General features: G+C 46.8%; 1 protein-coding gene across 12 annotated transcripts in view; it reads right to left on the reverse strand.

The window, feature by feature from the left end:
- Positions 1-1,226: 1,226 nt before the first annotated feature.
- Positions 1,227-19,139, reverse strand: part of PTPRT (protein tyrosine phosphatase receptor type T) — a 1,135,643-nt gene continuing 1,117,730 nt past the window's right edge. For all 12 annotated transcript variants that reach the window (XM_054467368.1, XM_054467370.1, XM_063659593.1 and 9 more), the window contains 4 exons: positions 6,520-6,645; positions 5,475-5,638; positions 2,262-2,397; positions 1,227-1,313 (listed from right to left, as the gene is read on the reverse strand). In XM_054467368.1, the coding sequence (XP_054323343.1) occupies positions 1,260-1,313; positions 2,262-2,397; positions 5,475-5,638; positions 6,520-6,645 (480 nt within the window). In that variant the 3' untranslated portion in view covers positions 1,227-1,259. The remainder of the gene's footprint in view (positions 1,314-2,261; positions 2,398-5,474; positions 5,639-6,519; positions 6,646-19,139) is intronic.

Raw genomic sequence — 19,139 nt, forward strand, 5'->3', positions numbered from 1 at the left:
CCTAGATCTCCAGGCCTGATTCTCTTGGCCTGTTTTAAATCAAAGTATAATGGGCTCCGCAATGGCCTTTTTCAAGGTGGCTGCTGGGTTTCTTTAGGAAGGAGTTCAAATTTGGAGATCCAAATTATGCACAAAGCTGGTGCTCTATTTACCCCAGAAACCAAAGGGACCATCTTCAGGCTCACCCATCTCTCCTTGCTCAGTGGCATGCTGTCCCAGGGTGGGAGCTTTTAAGGACATTGCCAGGAAAAAATAAAAGGCCCGAGAGATTTGTCTTAGAGGTACACACTCAAACTCCCCCGCCCCCTTCTTTTTGACATAAGAGACTAAGATTTTACACCCTCCAAAAGCAAGTTTCTTTTCACATACACTTTGGAAAATAATCAAATCTTATCTTGTTTGTCTCTTCCAAAGAAAGCTACCACCAAAGAAACACAGGGGTTACATCCTACAGGTCAGCCCAAGCCCTGCCCCAGGGAGGTAGTCCCTTTTTACAAAGACAAGGAGGAACAGAGAAGTTCCCTGCAGTTCCGCCCCCTCCCACTGACCACACAAAAAAGCAAAGAACACCTTTATCAAAGACTGCTGTGGACACAGCTGGCCGGCCAGTGAATGCTGGACGGTCAAGGCCCAGGCTGGGGAAGGGGTACAGAATGGTTGTGGGCCAAGCCCCATGCAGGTTAGGTGTAAGGATGGGGGGCCTCTCTTGTGGCCTAGGGAACATCGTAAGGTCACACTGGTCCAGACTGCAAATGTCTGGTGCCAGAGGCCCCTGAAGGAGGTTGCAGGGGGCAGCAGAGCAGTGACCCCCAAGAGCCTCAATCTTTTCCATGACATAGAGGAGCAGAACACACATCTCCTCCACTCCTAAGGAGAAGGAGGGCAGGGGAGCCTCCCACTCCCCAGCACCTGCACAGTTGGCTTGCCACGAGATCCACAAACTCAGAACAAAAGCAGGAGGTCTGGGAGCCAGAAATTCAAGGCCTTGCTTGTGGGTGTACTTCTGCTTGGGCCCTTGGCTGTGGCTGGTTAGGTTGAAAAGGAAGCCTGGGCCTTTTGGAGCAGCATCTCCCACAGCAACAGGAGACCCCTCAGAAGGTGCAGAGCCCCCCGTGGAACACAGGGCCACCAGTCTTTTCCTTGGAGTCAGGCAGGGTGCCACCACCTCGGAGCCCCTGAGCCCAGTTGCTGCCATTCACACAAAAGGGGGCTTGGTCGCAGCAGCCTCTGGACTCTGGCAGGTTCCCCATCCCATTGAGCTAAAAGGAGCTTAAATATTCCAGTGCCACTTCGTATACAAATTTATACTGTTCCTGAGAGGCGGAGAGGAGGAGAGGCAGAGAGGGAGAAGAGGAGACAAGAGAGAGATGAAAAAGGAAAGGGAAAATGCATTTAGTTTAGAGATACAGATTTTGGAGAAAACTTTATCTGCATCCATATTATTTCAACTCAAAATTACCCATATCTTGACATCCTTCAAAATTCTGCTTGATGCCTGCTTCTACCCAAGCTTCCTCGAATGCCCAGCTGGCATCATTCACTTTCTTTTTTACTGTTTTGTACAACAGGGCTTCTCAAACTGTAACGTGCATACAAGGCAGCCAGAAATCTTTTTAAAATGCACATTCTGATTCAGTAAATCTGGAGCGGGGCTCAAGACTCTGCATTTCTAACAAGCTTCCAGATAATGATGCTGCTGCTGGTCTGTGACCCACACGTTAATAGGGCCTCACTTTGACTAAGACCACTATTCGAGTAGGTTTAAAGACTTATATTAAAGCTCCTCGTGCATGGTGCAGTGGTCCACCATGGTACCAGGTCTTATCATCTGGGGCTCTGCCCGCACACTCTCTTTACCACACTTCCCTCCATAGTGCTCTCTACTGTAAATGCTCTCTATTGTAAAAATTAGCATAAATTAATTGGAATATAATTGGACTGAATTGAAAACATACTTCACATTCTACTAATCCAGAATCCTTTCCTTTAAGCCTGAATTAATGACACTGTCTTAAGGAATGGGCAGAAAGTGAAGCAAAGTAGGTGTACCAGGATTAGTAATTGGATTTTCCTGCAAGAAAGAAAAGTTGGGGAGGTTGGAAGGGGAAGACACAGGGCAGACAACAGTGCATACCAAGGGCACAGAATGCAGGTATACAATTAGCCAGGTGTTGAGTGATGTTACTATTTGATGTCATTTTCTCCAGGTCAAGGGAACTAGTCAGCCCTGGCTGTTGGAGAACAGTCCTTGGGATACTCACCAGGGTCTCCACCATGTTGGATTTGTTGTTACGCAGTGTTTTCACGATGTGGAACACGTCAATGATGTTTTGCTGCTGGATCATCTCACACACACTGCAGATGGCACAGAAGGTTCCACTACGGCCGCCCCCATTTCTAAACACAGAGCAAAGAGGTGAGCCATGTTCCTAGGTCCCTTCCAGGCACCTGATGATTCTAAAGCTACATCAGTAGGAGTAGGGATCAGCTGCCTGGGCAGATGTAAGACAAGGCAATGGTGAAGGCTTTAGCCTGAGCCATGACTTATGGTTTGAGTCCCATCTGTGCCATTAACTTGCTTTGACCTTGGGCAAGTCACTTCCTTTGTCTGGGCCCCAAGTTCCCCACTTGTATAATGAAGGGGTTGGACTAGATGACCTTTGAGAGTTCAATTAGCTTGATGTTTTCTTGTTTCTATGAGCATGTTACAGTCACTCAGGGCACACTCACCCAAACCCCAAGGGCAGGATGGTACTGTGTCTTTGTACATGTGACACCTGCATCCTTGCTGATGCTTGCATCCATGTCCAAAAGAATGCTCTGCGTCCACTTAAACATCCAATAAAGACAATGAAAATTTCCAAGTGATTTTCCTACTAGTTCTTCCCATCCTCCACTAAGGACAGCAATGCTCTGTTAGCCTAGGGTCAGCCAGCCCAAGCTTGGAGGTAGGAACTTGGAGGGAGGAACTGGGCCTGATAGGCTTTATCTTAAAATGACAGGTCTCTACTGTACACTTTGGTTTAAGCAAGATGCTACTGATCTTGAGTCTAGGGATAGAGGGTTGGTGGCAGAACTATGTCTCTGTTACTCCTTTCTGAAACTCCATAAGTCATCTTCATGGAAACACCCTTCAAACTCTTTACAGAGAGTCCCTGTAGGAATATGCCTGATTCAGAACTGCTGGGCGTGTTGCCAAGAGCAACTAATGATTTCATGTAATGGTCTGTGTCTAAAGAACATCTGGACGGAAACTAAGGCACTCAGTCAATCTCCCAGATGTTTTATCTACAGGATACGCAGTGACCAGATGTTTCAAGTACAGAGAGTCGCTTTCCATTCACTGACTGGTGCCTGCATTTCAGGGTCTGTTTTGGTGTCTGTGGCCCTCGAGGAAACCAAGGTCCCTGTTGGTAGAAGAATGCCCCTGTACCTTCCTTTGGCTCAAACTGCTGGCCACCTTGGCTGGAAAGGACATAGATAAAAAGACATCAGTGCAAAAAAAAAAAAAAAAAAGCAGGCTAAAAAACAAACATGAGAGAGAGAGAGAGAGTAAGGTCTCCTATGAAAGAAGGTTCTATCATTTCTGAAGCAAGAATAACAGCGTCCAAAAGGAAGAGGTGAGTAGACACAGGGTCTTAGGGCCTGGTGGTGTGAGACCCTGAAAGATGGGTGCTAAGGTAAGGTCACCTGAATGTGTAGGAGGCATCTGGGCATCTGGAGGCAGCAGGTATTAGCTGGCAGGAAACCAGCTGCTAGTTTCTGGGATGTGGGCAGAGCCAGCTGGGCTTGGCTGATGTCACCCATCAGCCTGACTTGGGACACCACACAGCATCTTCCTGAACTCTAGCCTGAGGTTTGCTTCCTCTGGAAAGGAATTTTTGCTGCAGGTGGTGGCCCTGAAGCTCTGTGTGTGCATCTCTATGTATCTGTGTGTTTAACCTCCTTTAAGCTCTTTGACTTTCCTAACATGTGCATGCACCACCTGTTTGAGAGGGAGAATAATTAGCTGGTTTTGAAAAGACTGACCTCAATTCTGAGATCAGTCAGATGTTATCCGTGCCTCCACTAGCTCCAGAAATATTTGTTGTAAGAAAGAGAAGACCTTCGTTCAAATTTCCTTTAACATAACATTTTTAAAGAGAGAGGCCTTCTCAATGACTTTTCCTCAAATCGTTGAAGTTCTAAGAATCTGAAGTTCTAAGATTCATCGTTGAAGAGTGCGAATCAAATATTTCACACATAGCTGTTATGGCTGCAGATTTGTTTTGGGTGTGAGACTTTGTAGAATCCTCTGTGGTCACTCTATATTCCTAGGATAGATTCTGTGACACTTGCTCTTTTAAGTAATTACATTTACATTTGCATATTTGCTACCATGACATTCTTGGTCTCTATGTTGGCAGATAAAGTGTGTTTACTTTCTATTTCACGCCAAAGCACTATAGGGTCTGAAGATTGTCTAATTCCACATACCCACTGAACAGATGAGGAAACTGAGGCTTATAAAATTCAGTGATTTTCTTGATGTTGCACAGCTTGTCAGCCACTGTCCTCTCGAGGTCCTGACCTCCACCCAGCGTAATGACACCAGAATTCATTAGACTGGACAATGTCCATTCGAAGACAGGAGGTAAAGTCTCCAGTTCACCCCAGCAATGGGGGTATAAACACAGCTGGTCTGGAGCTCACTGTGCCCCTGCACAATAGTGTTCCCAGGGTCCTTCACATCCATCTATCAGCCCCTCAGGGCAGTGCCTTTCCCTCATGCTCTTTTTGTCCTATGATCCCTCTAAGCCCATTGTAGAGAAGCAGGCATAGTACACAAGTCCTTTGGTTTACTTAGAGACAGTGTGGGTTAATCAATGGCGCATTAGCTTAGAGGCCAGGGAACGCAAGCCATATCCCCACCCTTGATTCCTGATTACCTTACCCTGCCTGCACCTCAGTTTTCTCACTACAAAATGATAATTATCTACCTCACAAATGGATAGAGGTGATTCATTTAAAATGTCTGGATTAAATTAAGCTCTCATAATCAACACCTTCCCTTTTCTCTCCTTCTTCTTCTTCCTCAGGAAATAACAAAGGAGGTTCTGGTCAGTGGAACCCACTTTGTCCTGGGTTTTCTTGTGACTAGCAGGGCATATCATTGCCTCTTATTGGAGAATGGGGCTCATCTCATTATTGCGAGCATTGGAACATGGTCTGCCAACCTCCTCTCATGTTTGTGGAAAGACCACCAGGTTTTGCATCAGTAATATGTCATATATTAGTTCAGGACAACAAATTGGCAGCCCCGTTCCATTAAAGGATCGTAATTCCTTTGAATGCACTGCCACTAGCCTTTGAGGGATGTTGAGTTGCGGTATAGCCAGGCCTGCCTAGGACTGGGGTATGTGGCCAGCAGCATCTGCAAGGATGCTCTATCACCCACCACCCTATTGCCCTGGTGACACCTCCCTAGTACTCACAGGCAGTGGACCACAGTACGTCCCTCCCTCCCGTCATACTGCTCCTGCCACTTCTCCAGTCGTCGGACCACTTTGAGCAGAGAGCGCTTGGAGGGGGGCGTGTCCCGGTAGGCAGGCCAGCCAATGTACTGGAGGTGCTGGACTATACGATAACCATCCTGTGGCTGAGAACAGAGAGGCTGTTAGGGCTGTTCTGCTGGGGATGCTTGGGTACACACACCTTGCAGATACCCTGGGGACTGCAGCATCATGTTGGAAGACAGACCAAACGGGATCTAAGCCATGTCCTCATGGGGAGAGTCCCCAGGACTACTTCTATTCCTTCGTGCACACAGACTCTCTTGCCGTGACTGCCCTGAACCCCTTTTGTACCTGGAAAACTCCTGCTCAGCCTTCAAAACCCAATTTAAATGTCCCTTTCTTTAGGAAAGCCTTCCCTGACTCTGTTGGGCAGAGTTCTTTCTCCCTGAGGCTCACGTGGCAGAACATGTCTCACTTTCTCAGTAGACAGTGAACTCTGAGCTGGGGGGCAGGGGAGGTGCTGAGCTCCTTTCATCCTGGGCCCCAAGTAGTGACCAAAGCTGCATTAGTTAGCAACCATTTCATAGATTGCTAATCTGCCCCTCCCACCCACTACTCTGCTCAGCCAGTGAATATTCTCATGGAAGTAAGTAATCACTTTTCATCTAGGTGTTGGCAGTGCCTGGCCCAAAGCTTATGGGATCCAATCAAAGGCTGCATCAACTCATGCCAGTACAGAGACACAGTGGGGAAGAGCTAATGTCTAAGAAGTTTTGTCTACACGGCAGCAAGTGTGTCAGGAAACAGGCAGATGGCAGGCTGGATGTCGCTCGTTGCATCTCTATGTGTTGGAGTCATTGCTGAGTCTGGAGCCGGAATCAGCACAGGCATCACTTCCTCAAGGAAGAAATTATCAGGAGAGCACAACACAGACTCTTGGCTGGCTCAGCGGGATCCTCTCTCGGCAGCCTCCATCTGTCTTGGGGAGGAGGGGCTCAGCAAGCAATGGTGGCCGTGTACTTACCCGGGCCATGTTACAGATGCGGAATATTCTGTGGATGATGTCCTCATCGATGTCTGCGGAGACGAACTCCACCTGGATGGGCCCATAGCACCCAGAGGTCTTCTCAGGCCAGTACTGCATACAGAACTGAGATAAGGAAAGAGGTCACAGAAGGAGGTCAAAGGCAGGGGGCAGGTATCAAAGTCTCATTTATCAACAAGCTTTTCTTTTCTTTCTTTTTTTTTTTTTTTTTTTATTTTGAGATGGAGCATCACTCTTGTTGCCCAGCCTGGAGTGCAGTGGCACGATCTTGGCTCACTGCAACCTCTGCCTCCCAGGTTCAAGTGATTCTCCTGCCTCAGCCTCCCAAGTAGCTGGGATTATAGGCACCTGCCACCATGCCTGGCTATTTTTAGTAAAGATGGGGTTTTGCCATGTTGGCCAGGCTAGTCTTGGACTCCTGACCTCAGGTGATCCACCCGTTCCAGCCTCCCAGAGTGTTAGGATTATAGGTGAGAGCCACTGTGCCCAGCCATCACCAAGCTTTTTTTATGGCTGGAAGGACACATTGGCCAGAAAGGTAGAGTATTATGTAGGAAATTAGACTCAGTTTCCCCTTTAGGGAGCAGCCACCCACTTTTTCTGGTGTTGAAATATCAAGGCTTTGAGCACAGAAACACTGGGCTTACAAATCTTTGCTATGTTGATTTCAAACCATTTGTTAGGTTTGCTTAACCTGAGTTCCCTCATCTGTAAAATGGGGAGAATAACATCTACCTCTAAGCCCCGCTGTCAGGATTAGATTGAACATGCTAAAGAAAGGGCAAGTACCATCTAGTTTTCTTTTCACCACGCAAATCATCGCACGCTCTTCCTCATTCCAGGAAAACCTTCATAGTGTTCATTCATGATCAGATCAGAAGTAGTTTAAAAAATATAGGGGTTTCGGGAGGCGGAGCTTGCAGTGAGCTGAGATGGTGCCACTGCACTCCAGCCTGGGCGACAGAGTGAGACTCCATCTCAAAATATATATATATGGGTTTGACCTCAGGCGGCCTTGGGTCCAAATCTGGGCTCAGGTGCTCACTAGCTGTGCAGCCCAGGCCTCAGTTTTCTCATAGGTAAAGTGGGGATAATTATGCTTACTTTGCACCAAAAGTTAATGTCACATGGTGCTGACAGATCTTGCCTATGATTTTTTCTATTTATCTGGAATTGGAAATTAGAACCTACAGCTGAGAGCAAAAGGCAGTGATTGACCTTCTGTTTAAGACAGTGGTTCTCAGTCTGAGACTGTTTTGTTTCCCAGAGGGCATCTGGCAATGTCTGAAGACATTTTGATTGTCACACCTGGGGGTTGCTTTGGGCATTTAGTGAGTAGAGGAGACGATGCTACTCAACATCCTGCAGTGCACAGATTAGCTCCCCCTGAGAGTTATGTGGCCCCAAATATCCATAGTGCAGAGACTGAGAACACCTAGTATAAAATCATTATAATTATTATTATTTTTGAGACGGAGTCTCACTCTGTTACCTAGGCGGGAGTGCAGTGGTGTGATCTTGGCTTGCTGCAACCTCTGCCTCCTGGGTTCAAGTGATTCTCCTGCTTCAGCCTCCCAAGTAGTTGTGACTACAGGCACGTGCCATCACACCCGGCTATTTATTTATTTATTTATTTTTTTTGGTATTTTTAGTAGAGACAGAGCTTCACCGTGTTAGCCAGGATGGTCTTGATCTCCTGACCTTGTGATCCACCCACCTTGGCCTCCAAAAGTGCTGGGATTACAGGTGTGAGCCACTGCATCTGGCCATAAATTATTCTTTAAGCTTCAGGGGTCATTGAGAAGAAGAGATGGAGGCTGGGTGCGGTGGCTCACGCCTGTAATCCCAGCACTTTGGGAGGCCAAGGTGGGTGGATCATGAGGTCAGGAGTTTGAGACCAGCTTGGCCAAGATGGTGAAACCCATCTCTACTAAACATATAAAAATTAGCCAGGCATGGCGGTGGGCACCTGTAATCCCAGCTACTCAGGAGGTTGAGGCAGGAGAATCGCTTGAACCCAGGGGGCAGAGGTTGCAGTGGGTCGAGATCATGCCACTGCACTCCAGCCTGGGAAACAGAGCAAGACACCATCTCAAAAAAAAAAAAAAGAAGAAGAAGAAGAAGATGGATACCTTGTTTCTTGTATCTTTGTCTCTGTTAAGCCACTGGATAACTTTAGTTGAGGAGAGAATGTTGAGGTGGGGGGTGGGGTGTGTGGCTGCAGAGAGGAGCAAGGCATGCTCCCTCCAGTTCCTGGTTCCCAAGGGGCACAGAGATGGATCCTGCCTAGGTCTACAGGTCCCATTGCTGGGGTACAGAGGAGAGACAAGATTGGGGCTGCAGGCTCGCTGGGGACCACCCCAACATGAACAAAGAGGCCATGTGTTAGACCCTCCATCTGGGGGTTGCCCTGAAGATATAGCCAAGATTCACAAAGAAAGACCCACCGAGGCTTTTGAGAGCAGTTTGGGATTGAGTCTCTCCTCGGGGGGTCTGGTTCAGGCTACCCCAGGCTTGCAAATAGGGGGCTAGATGGACAGAAGTGACCCACCCCCTACAGATGCAGGGTTTTCATCGAAGGGGGTGCTTGCTCTCCACTTTGTGGCCGAAGAACAGCCATCTCACCCTGAGAAGTCACATGTGAAAATATCTTCATTCTCTCCTTCCTCCAGAACTAGAATTAGAAGGGAAGAGCAGCGAGCAGGAAGGATGTAGGAGATGGAAACTCATGTCTCCCACCTTCTTAGCTGTGGAAACCCCAAGTTCTAGCTTAGGAATATTCACCTTATAGCAGCAGTTGGCATACTATTGCCCACAAACCAACCCAGCCAGCTGCCTATTTTTGCATATAAAGCTTTGCTGAAACACAGCTACACTTATTCATTTATGTATTGTCCACAATTGCTTTCATGCATCACCCACAGAGTTGGGTAGTTTTAACAAAGACCATATAGCGTGCAAAACCTGAAATATTTCCTATCTGGCTCTTTACAGAAAAAGTGTGGCAACCCCTACTTTATAGGGTTATTCTGAGGATAAAGGACATAATTCATGTAAATAAAGCCCTTACCACAGTGCCAGGCATGGAATAAGCATTTACTAAATTCCAGTGATTCATACCGTTATTGAATCCATCAGTGCTCAACAAAAATAATAATAGTAATAGCTATCATATATAAATTTGAAGGATTCTTATCACCCCTCATAAATAGCATAAGTATGCAAGGTTAAGCTTCAGAACGCAATGATGCCTTGCTTTCCTGGCGTCTCCACTGGGGGTTAACCAAGCATAGTGAGAAAGGAGCTCTGAGTGTGTGTGTGTGTGTGTGTGTGTGTGTGTGTGTGTGTGTGTGTGGTCGGGCGCTGGTCACGGGCCTCCATGGCTGGACAACCATCTGCTGAGCTGTGCAATAATGACAAATCCACAATTTGAACTTCATTTCTCTTTGCCATTGGCTCTTCCGCCTTGCAACCTTCACAGTAATGAGAGACTGGTACAAATAAGTCTATGGTTGGTCAGAAAAACCAGAATTAATCAGAACTGCCCATTAAAAAAAATAATTGCCTTTATCACCTGCACTGAATTTAGCGTTCCTAGAGTTTGGCTGTGATCCTGACACAAGGTGCATGGATCCAAGGTATCAGGGAAAGCCTATTACCCCCAATATCTTCAGTTTGGAGAGAATGTGGAATGATTTGTCTCTTTTAATAAGATTTCCAGACCAATTTCTCAAGCTAATAGATTCTGCTACACCTCAAACAAGACTCCTATATTTCGGGACACTTCTCTGCATTCGATTTTCTGGGTCACTCTCTCATAATGCCCAGAGGGCTGGGGAAGGTTGCAGGCTTTTCTAATCCTAAATCAGAGTCATCCTTTCACTTGGGTGCCCTAATTTGTGAGACTACAACAGCAGCAGAATGGGTGAATTCAGCAGGGTGATGTGCTGGCAAATGTGGTGTTTGAGCTGCCAGGGATCATCAGGATTTCTCTGCAGCCTGGGACACTGCATATATTCTAGCCATGGGAAATAAGAGAAAGAAAGCAGGGGGGCCATGTTTTCTCTTCCCACTGACTCTTTGGGGCTCAGAAATGACTCTCATCAACAAGAAACATCCTCTGTGGTTTAGCTCAAGACTGTCCTGGTGTTCAAGTGCTGTAGCTGCACCTGAATGGATGCTACCATTTTGGTTTGCTTATGTTGTGTAGCAAAAGGTACGAAAATGCATTGGGGTTTCTTCTTGAAGCTCCCTGGATTCAAATCCTGGCTCTATCACTTTCTAGTTTGAATGGCTTGGCTACATCTCTTAGCTTTTCCAGTTTGTTATGAGTGGCTGTGAATTTTAATGTCTACTTAGTATAGGGATCTGTATCTAGCAAGTACTCAATTAATGTAAGCTGTGATTATTAGGCAGTATGGGGGAGGGTTCCTCAAACCAAGATGGATACATAGATGATTTTTTTTCTCCACTTAGTAGCTCTTATGAAAATTTCTCTTTAGGATAATACTCAAACGACTGCCGTTGTGAAAATTCTGGATCAGCCAGCTTGGGGTAGCTGTGAAGATGAGTAGCATCCTAGATATGGGATACTGCATGTCAAAAAACAGAGATCTGTGGGTTGCTCTGATGAGCTGAATGACCCAGAAGATAAAAGAGGAAGGTTGGGATCATTGTAGAACCAATGAGGTATAAAAGGCAACTCAGTGTGCCACATAACCCTGCTCCTAACCTCCGAAATATTCCAGAAATTCATAATAGCATGTAAAATGCATACTGTGCATGTATTTCTTGCAGAAACCAGCAAGAAACTGAGCTCGGCTCCCTGGCTCACAAAGACATGGAACAGAGATCACATCTGTGAGTGGAGGAGCCAGACTTTTCATATAAGCCCGTAAGCATCTGCGATTTATACAACTCCTGGGGAGGGAAAGCTTATGGTTTCTTAAGGCTCAGGAAATGTGAATTCTAGGAAGCCTACTTGCCTCTTTAAGATCATGAGGACCTAGCTGACCTAAAGGCCACACTTACACTGAATGCAACCTTGACATTTTCTTCCTTAGATGGAAAACTTTTGAAGTTGGCTGATCCAAGAATAGATTCAAATCCTTCAGCCAAGAGTCTAGACCAACTGACTTTTCCCACCTCATTGCCTAGTAAGCACTCTCTCCTACCCTTTCTTTTCCGGTGGTCTGAGGGTGAAAGGTGATACTGCCTGAAGGGGGAGGGCTTTGCCACTGCAGATACATACAGGTAGTGGTGATGAACACACCGGGGAGAGGAAGTCAGTCCAGTTGTTGTTAATGATTTAGAAATAATCATGCTTCTTCCAAAAAAGAGGGGACTTTTGTTGTCTTTTGTCAGAACAAGTTAAACCAAGCAAAAGTTGTGAAGCCTGTGTGGATAGCCCTGGAACAGCTGCCATACATTATTCCACCTAGTGCTCTCCATAGCTGTTTGGGCCATGAAAAGATGTCCTTGGGGGGTGCAAGTTCACATGTGATATATAACAAATGCAGAGGTAGCGTCACGCATTAAACATCTTTTTCTTGCTGATGGAATCAGAAAGCTTGTTAGTCACTGGAATAAACATGCTCTGATGAGTTGAGTGAAAACTAGCATATGGGTCTATTTTTGGGATAAACATTTTTAGAGCATATTTCAGTGCACCTTAGTTATGCCTTTCTTTAATTAAAAATACTTTGATAAAATGAAAAGGCCAAGTAATATCATAGCGTTAGAAATGAAGGACTCTATTTATTAAGGCCCCTGTGACCCAGAGTGAACAAATCAATCCCAGGCCACCTAAAGGTGAAGTGAATTGGTATTTTAAAGAGAGAAATGTAAGTTTCCTGAATTGTTTTTAAAATTCAGCATCAGTGATTATAAAATTCCTTTAAACAGATTCTATAAAGATCCAAAAATATATAATTGGCTTTGATACTATGTCCAGTTAAGGAAGGCAGACTGTGAATGAAGGCATAAAGAAGACAGGGAGAGAGGGAGAGAGAGAGGGGAGAGAGAGAGGGGGAGAGAGAGAGAGATTCACACATCTCTCCTCAATGTATCCTCCCAGTAGTCCCATGAAGCTCCATAATACAATCTCCACATAGTGGGTGGAAACTTATAACAGCTGCATCAGAGTTCGTTTCGGGGAAGGAAGGGTTGGAGTTTAGGAACATACCTACAGAAGAGTCTTGGGGTGGGAGGCAAGGCTCAGAGCAGGTTTTAGAAAGAGGTACTAAGGAGATGGCTAGATTTTGCAGCTTAAGAAAGGAACAACTTTTGGGGAGAGGGTGGAAGAGCTGAGAAGGGAGGGATGGGAAAGGAGGTAAACAGGGAAAGAAAATGGTTTGGGCAACAGGGTCAGGGGAAGATGTATTAGTGCTAGTGAGAGCTGAGGAGGCAAGGTGGGGCTTCAGAAAGAGGATGTGTGATGTTCAACTTTAAGTCATGGGCATTGCTGGGATATGAAGCTTATATTTCTCCAACTAAAGCCTCAGCTGAAACTTGGAAGTAAACATGAGAATACAACCCCCTCAGAATTCTCAGAAATATTGGGGATGGACACTGGGTTTTCCCACAGGATGGGGGCAGTAGGGAACAGAGCAAATTTTATTTAAATCTTCAAAGACAGAATGAACTTGGCTAACATCTAGGTTATAGTAATCTAACAAATGATAACATTAAGACTTGGAGAAAGTAAAGGAACTGGCTCAGGGCAACACAGTGAGTAAGTACCAAGGCTAAAATTTGAACTCAGGTCTCTTGACCCCAGGTTTCTTTTTTACTGTTACCCGTACCATTCTGGTGGGGACAGAAACAGAGACACAGCCCCTTGCAAAGTCAGACCTGAGGCTGGCTGAGATGCAGGCTGGGTATTTTGCATATTTTGCTGGTGTGTTAGGCTGTGTTCTCACAAGCCCAGACTGAAAATGGGGATATTAGGAGTTGCTATTTGCCCTAGAGGCACAATGGCAGCAAGAGACACCTCTGAAATAGCACCCTGCTTTTCTCCTGGAAGAATGAGGAGCTTGCCTCTCTCACTTCCATGGGAATCCATCACAGCCCCCATTATCCTTGCACTCAGGCACCCTCACCTTTCCAAAAGGCTTTGCATCCCTGATCTCTCAGGCTTTCCACAGTGGGAGCCCCAGAACTGAGCAACTCGGCTTTTATATAAGTTGTGGACTCTTATTTGTTTTAAAGGAAAGAAACATCCCTGTATGCTCCATACACCAGGTGCCATAGCACATTCATAGGTCTCAGGGGTTAGGATGTGGACATCTTTGGTGGGGCCATGATTCTGGCCACCACACAGCCCCACCCTTTGGCTGGCGTGGAGGATCTCCTGAGCTCTCTAAACAGTATGGTGAGTGTGGCATGACTGCAAGGAGGGCTTCTTTCTGGTGTCTTTCTGGTGGTCCGTAGAGACCACAAAGATGGAAAAGATCTTGTCAATGCTGTTGGATGTGGTTGAAAACGTTCTTTCTGCTGAGTCTGAGAAGCGACAGCATGCTTTGCTGGCTGGCGTGGTTCTAGGATTTTACCCCACAAATCTGACCACAGACATTTGGAGTCCTAAAGAGTTAGAAAAATCTGTAAGGTTGAATGCAAAAGTTTGAAAGCCTTTATTTTGAGCCCTCATTGATCATAATTACCTTTGAACTGCAACCACTGCAGAGAATGAAAGAATATTTGGGGCTGATTGAATGAAGTAGTATAAGATTCTGAGCAGGGGCAGATTTAGCCAGCAGTGCAAAAAAAATAAGGCTCTGTGAGAGCTTACACCCTCTTCTTATTTTGCTGCAGCTTACAGGTAGCCCTGCCCAATCCCCAACATACGCTCTTATGGTTCCCAGGCAAACCACAGGAGATGGCATCGGTCCTCTCAGGAGTGACCTAGCAATGCTCAGGTCCTAAGGCGGACCTGTCCATGTTGCCAGGCTGGGCTAGCTTGGAGGCTGCCTTGGCATGAGCATGCAGGCAGACAGATGCTGACGCCACTTCAAAGAACCGCCCCTCCAGGTGCCGAGGGCGGCTTTTCTGATGCTCATGCTGTGTCATTGTTTATTTTCATAAGGCGCCCAGCTGCTGCGGTGATGATATTTATATCAATAAGTGCTCTATTCATCTGCCGGTTTCAGGGAATGCTTGCCAGCTGCATATGGCAGCCAACCTCAGGGTACTTCTGAGCCTGACGTTTTTGCATTTAGAGAATCAGTTCTCAAACTCCGTACCAACATCTGGGCCTGAAAGATTCTTCATTCACCCAGGACCCACCCTGAAAGGGGGAGCTATAGCCAATGACCTTGCCCTCTGTTTCAAAGGTTTTATATGTCCCAAAGTGAAGTTCTTTGAAAGTCATCCTCTGTGCCTGAGCTCTGGTTTTGCAGAAAGCAATGTTGAAAAAGAGAAGAGCAAACAGGGTTTTGCAGGCCAGACTTCACGCCCAGGCTCATGAGCTGAGTTCACTGTTTTATTTCTTCAGCCAAAAGCGTAGGGTGGTGATGCCTTCAGACTCCAAAACTCTGCAGGGAATGTTCCAGAACTCTGTTTTATGAGAATTCATTTATTTATTATTTATAGTTATCTCAGTTTCTAACCTTCTATTGCTCAGGCCCCAATCCTTGGCATTATCCTTCATTCCTCTTTTTTTTTTTGACAGGGTCTTACTCTATCGCCCTAGGCTAGAGTACTGTGGTGTGATCACAGTTCTCCACAGCTTTGATCTCCTGGGCTCAAGTGATCCTCCTGCCTCGGCCTCCCAAGTAGCTAGGATTACAGGCATGGACCACCATGCCCAGCTCATTTAAAATTATTTTGTAGGGCTGGGCGCAGTGGCTCATGCCTGTAATCCCAGCACTCTGGGAGGCCAAGATCAGCAGATCACCTGAGATCAGAAGATCGAGACCAGTGTGGCCAACATTGGGAAACCCCATCTCTACTAAACATACAAAAATTAGCTGGCTGTGGTGGCTCACGCCTGTAGTCCCAGCTACTTGGGAGGCTGAGGCAGGAGAATCGCTTGAACCCAGGAGGTGGCTGTGAGTTGAGATCGGGCCACTGCACTCCAGCCTGGGCGACAGAGTGACACTCCATCTCAAAATAAAAATTCTTTTGTAGAGACAGGGTGTCACTGTGTTGTCCAGGATGGTCTTTAACTCGTGGACTCAACTCCTGACCTCAAGTGATCCTGCTTCCTTGGCTTCTCAAAGTGCTAAGTAAGATTACAGACACGCCTGGCCCTTGATTCCTCTTTCTCTCTCTTATTCCATAGTCAGTCTCTCTAGATGTGTTGTTGGCTTTACCTTCAGAATCTACCCCCCGATTCAACCAACCTCACCTGCCACCTGAATTATCACAGTAGTCTCTTGTCTGTTCTCTCTGCTTCCATTTCAGAAACCACTCTTCCCCATCCTTGCACCAACAATCTATTCTCAACACAGCAGCCAGAGGGATGCTTTTATTAAAAAAGGCAAATTATGTTGCTCCTCTGCTTCAAACATGTGCATGGCTCTCTGTTTCTCTGAGAGTGAAAGCCCAAGTTCTTCTATGTCTTCCATAGCCCTCTGACCTCACCTTCCGTTGCTTTCCCCACAGTTGTGCTGCTCTGCCCATGGCCTCTGTGCTGTTCCTCAAGGGCACCAGGTGTGTGCCTACCCCGCAGCCTGGGTGCAGGTGTTCCCTCTGCCTGTGATGCCACCCTGAGAGTCACATGGCTCACTCTCTCGCCTCCTTCAGGTCTGTGTTCAAATGTTTTCTTTTCCATAGGGCCCACCTTGACAATCCTATTGCAATGACATCCTATGTCCCAGATCCAACGTTCTGATCTTTACTACCCTGCCCTCTTGTTTGCCTTTTTCCAAACACTCGTGTCACCCTTCTAACTTATAACTGAGCACATGAGAGAATGTGTGTTGCTTATTATCTGTCTCCTGCTTTAGAATAGAAGTTGCATGAGAGATGGGAATTTTTTTTTTATGCCTCGCTTTGTCTGTGTTGCTCAGTGATGCATTCCAAGCACCTAGAATAGCTTCCAGCAAATAGCAGATGCCCAACAAATATGGGTTGCCTGAATCAATAGAATCTCTCCGGAACATCTCTCACAGGCACATCCCAAGGTGCACTCAATTTCATCCCCTGCTCATCTGCTCTTCTTGCTGCCTTCCCCTACCTTCCTGACTTTCATATTTTCACCAGTTATATCCCTGGTTGCCTAATTGCCCAGACTCAACATCCTGCCATTATCTGCAACTTTCCTTCTTATTCACCTCCCACCTGCATCTGCTCCCTAAACCTTGGGGACTTAAGTCTGGAAATGTTTTCACATCCAATTCCAGTCCTCTCACCTCCTGGCCACTTCTGCAGTTCAGATAACTACCTTTATTGTCTGCACATTTGCAACATTCTCCTCCCCGGTCTCCTGGTTTCCAGGTCTTTCCTCTGGCCTTTTACCTGCACTGATCCCCAGACCTGGCTTTCTTTTTCATTCTTACCTTTTTTTGCAATTTTAATTTTTTTTATTTTTTAAGAGATGGGGTCAGCCAGATGTGGTTGCTCACGCCTGTAATCTCAGCACTTTGGGAGGCCGAGGCAGGTGGAACACTTGAGGTCAAGAGTTTGAGACCAGCCTGGCCAATATGGTGAAACCCCATCTCTACTAAAAATACAAAAAATCCCAGCTACATGGGAGGCTGAGGCATGAGAATCACTTGAACCTGGGAGGCGGAGGTTGCAGTCAGCCAAGATCGCACCACTGTACTCCAGTCAGGATGACAGAGTAAGAGTCATTAAACAAAAAAAATGGGTTCTTGCACTGTCACCCAGGCTGGAATGCAGTGGTGGGATCATACCTCACTTGAGCCTTGCAGTGCTCAAGCAATCCTCCCGCCTCAGCCTCCTGAGTAACTGGGACTATAGACACACAGCACCATGCCTGGGTAATTAAAAAAAATTTTTTTTTTTTTTTTTGTAGAGACAGGGTCTCATGGTGTTGCCTAGGCTGGGCTTGAACTCTTGGCCTCAAGCAATCCTCTGTCTTGGCCTCCCAAAGTGCTGGGATTACAGGCATGAGCCACCATGCCGAGCCTCTAGACCCATCTTTCTAACAGAAACCCTGGCTGTGTTATACCACTGTCAACCCTCCAGTGTTTCACCTTCCTGCACAGAAAGTATTTCTAACTGTGCTCCACCAAACTCCAGTGGTCCCACAAAGGACCGACCCCTCTAAGGCACCAGGAGAAAATGAGACGGCAGTGTGGGTGGAAGCCCAACCCCTGCCTACTGCTTCATCATGAGCAGCTCTTGGTCATCCCTCTTTCATACATTGGGCTTGCATGAAAGCTTTTATTCATAGAAAGGATTCTGTTGCTTACAAAGTAAAAGTCTGAAGCTTGCTATGCTGCCAACCAAGACCCAAGCTCCTTAGCCTGGCACAGGGACCTCTCTGCAAGCTGGGCTCGGCTGCATTTTTCAGCCTCACTACATTCTTCTCCTCCTGATATTCCCCTAGGTCCCAGCCACACTGGAACATAAACTGTTCCGCAAATAAGTCTATGTATATTCATCCCCTGCCTCGCCTTTGCCTCTGCTGTTCCCTCTGCCTGAAATGCCTATTCCCAGTGAGTTCAGCCTCCATATACCTAAAGCTCCTCTGCCTTCTTCAAGGCCAAAGTCACCTTCTTTTTGAAGTCTTCTCTCACCCTCTGGGCAGAATTAATTCCGGCTCCCTGCTCCTGGCCAACACAGCACTTCACTGCTGACCTCTATTATAACACAGCCATATGGGGTTGGGACAATGCGCTCATCTGTCTCTGGAGCAAGACCATGAGCTTTTGGAGGGCTGAAACTATAGCTCAGGTCTGTTTAAAAAATTTTTAAATTCCCATCCAAGGCCTGCACGAGGCCAGCTCTCATATGGGAATGCAATGTTACTTTAAGTTTTATTTAAGGCAGTGAAAGGATAGATTTTTAAAAATCTGAAGGACCATTCTCAGCTCTTCCACTCCAGAATGGCTGCCCTGGCATAGAAACTGTCCCAAGATACATGTCCTGTGTCCTGAGTATGGGGATATGCTGTAGGCAAGGGATGCTTGGAGCTGTCAGAACAGAGGGGCTAAGGCAGGAAGCCTGCCGGGACACAAAGGTCAACCGTGAGGAACTGGGGCTTGGTGGGGTGGCCAGTGGGTAAAGTGTCCAAGGTTCAAGTCCCAGGCTCTGTCTGTACAGGCTGCGTTGCAGAGGGGGAAGGGAGGTGAGTGTGGCCAGGCATCTGGGTATTATTCAGGGCTGCAGGTGCTCAGTGCTGGGGGAGGCAGCCTCCTGGCTCTGCAAGATCTGTGTGATTTGGAGCAAGACAATAATCAATGCTTGTGAGATGGAGCAACAGAGTCTGGTCCCAGGCAGGGAGTTGGACAAAGCCCACAGGCAGGGGGAGTCTTTGCTGGAGGTCTGGGGGGTGACAGGACCCTCTGTAGGCAGCAGAATGGCTTGTCTGATGCTCATGGCCAGACACTGCTTGTTACAGGACAGCTAGCTGGGGCAGATGTGGCAGGCACTGGCTGTCAAGGGCTCTCCCTCCAGGTTTAGAGCATGGC

Source organism: Pongo pygmaeus, chromosome 21 (genome assembly GCF_028885625.2).
Source record: "Pongo pygmaeus isolate AG05252 chromosome 21, NHGRI_mPonPyg2-v2.0_pri, whole genome shotgun sequence".
Taxonomy (NCBI): Eukaryota; Metazoa; Chordata; class Mammalia; order Primates; family Hominidae; genus Pongo; species Pongo pygmaeus.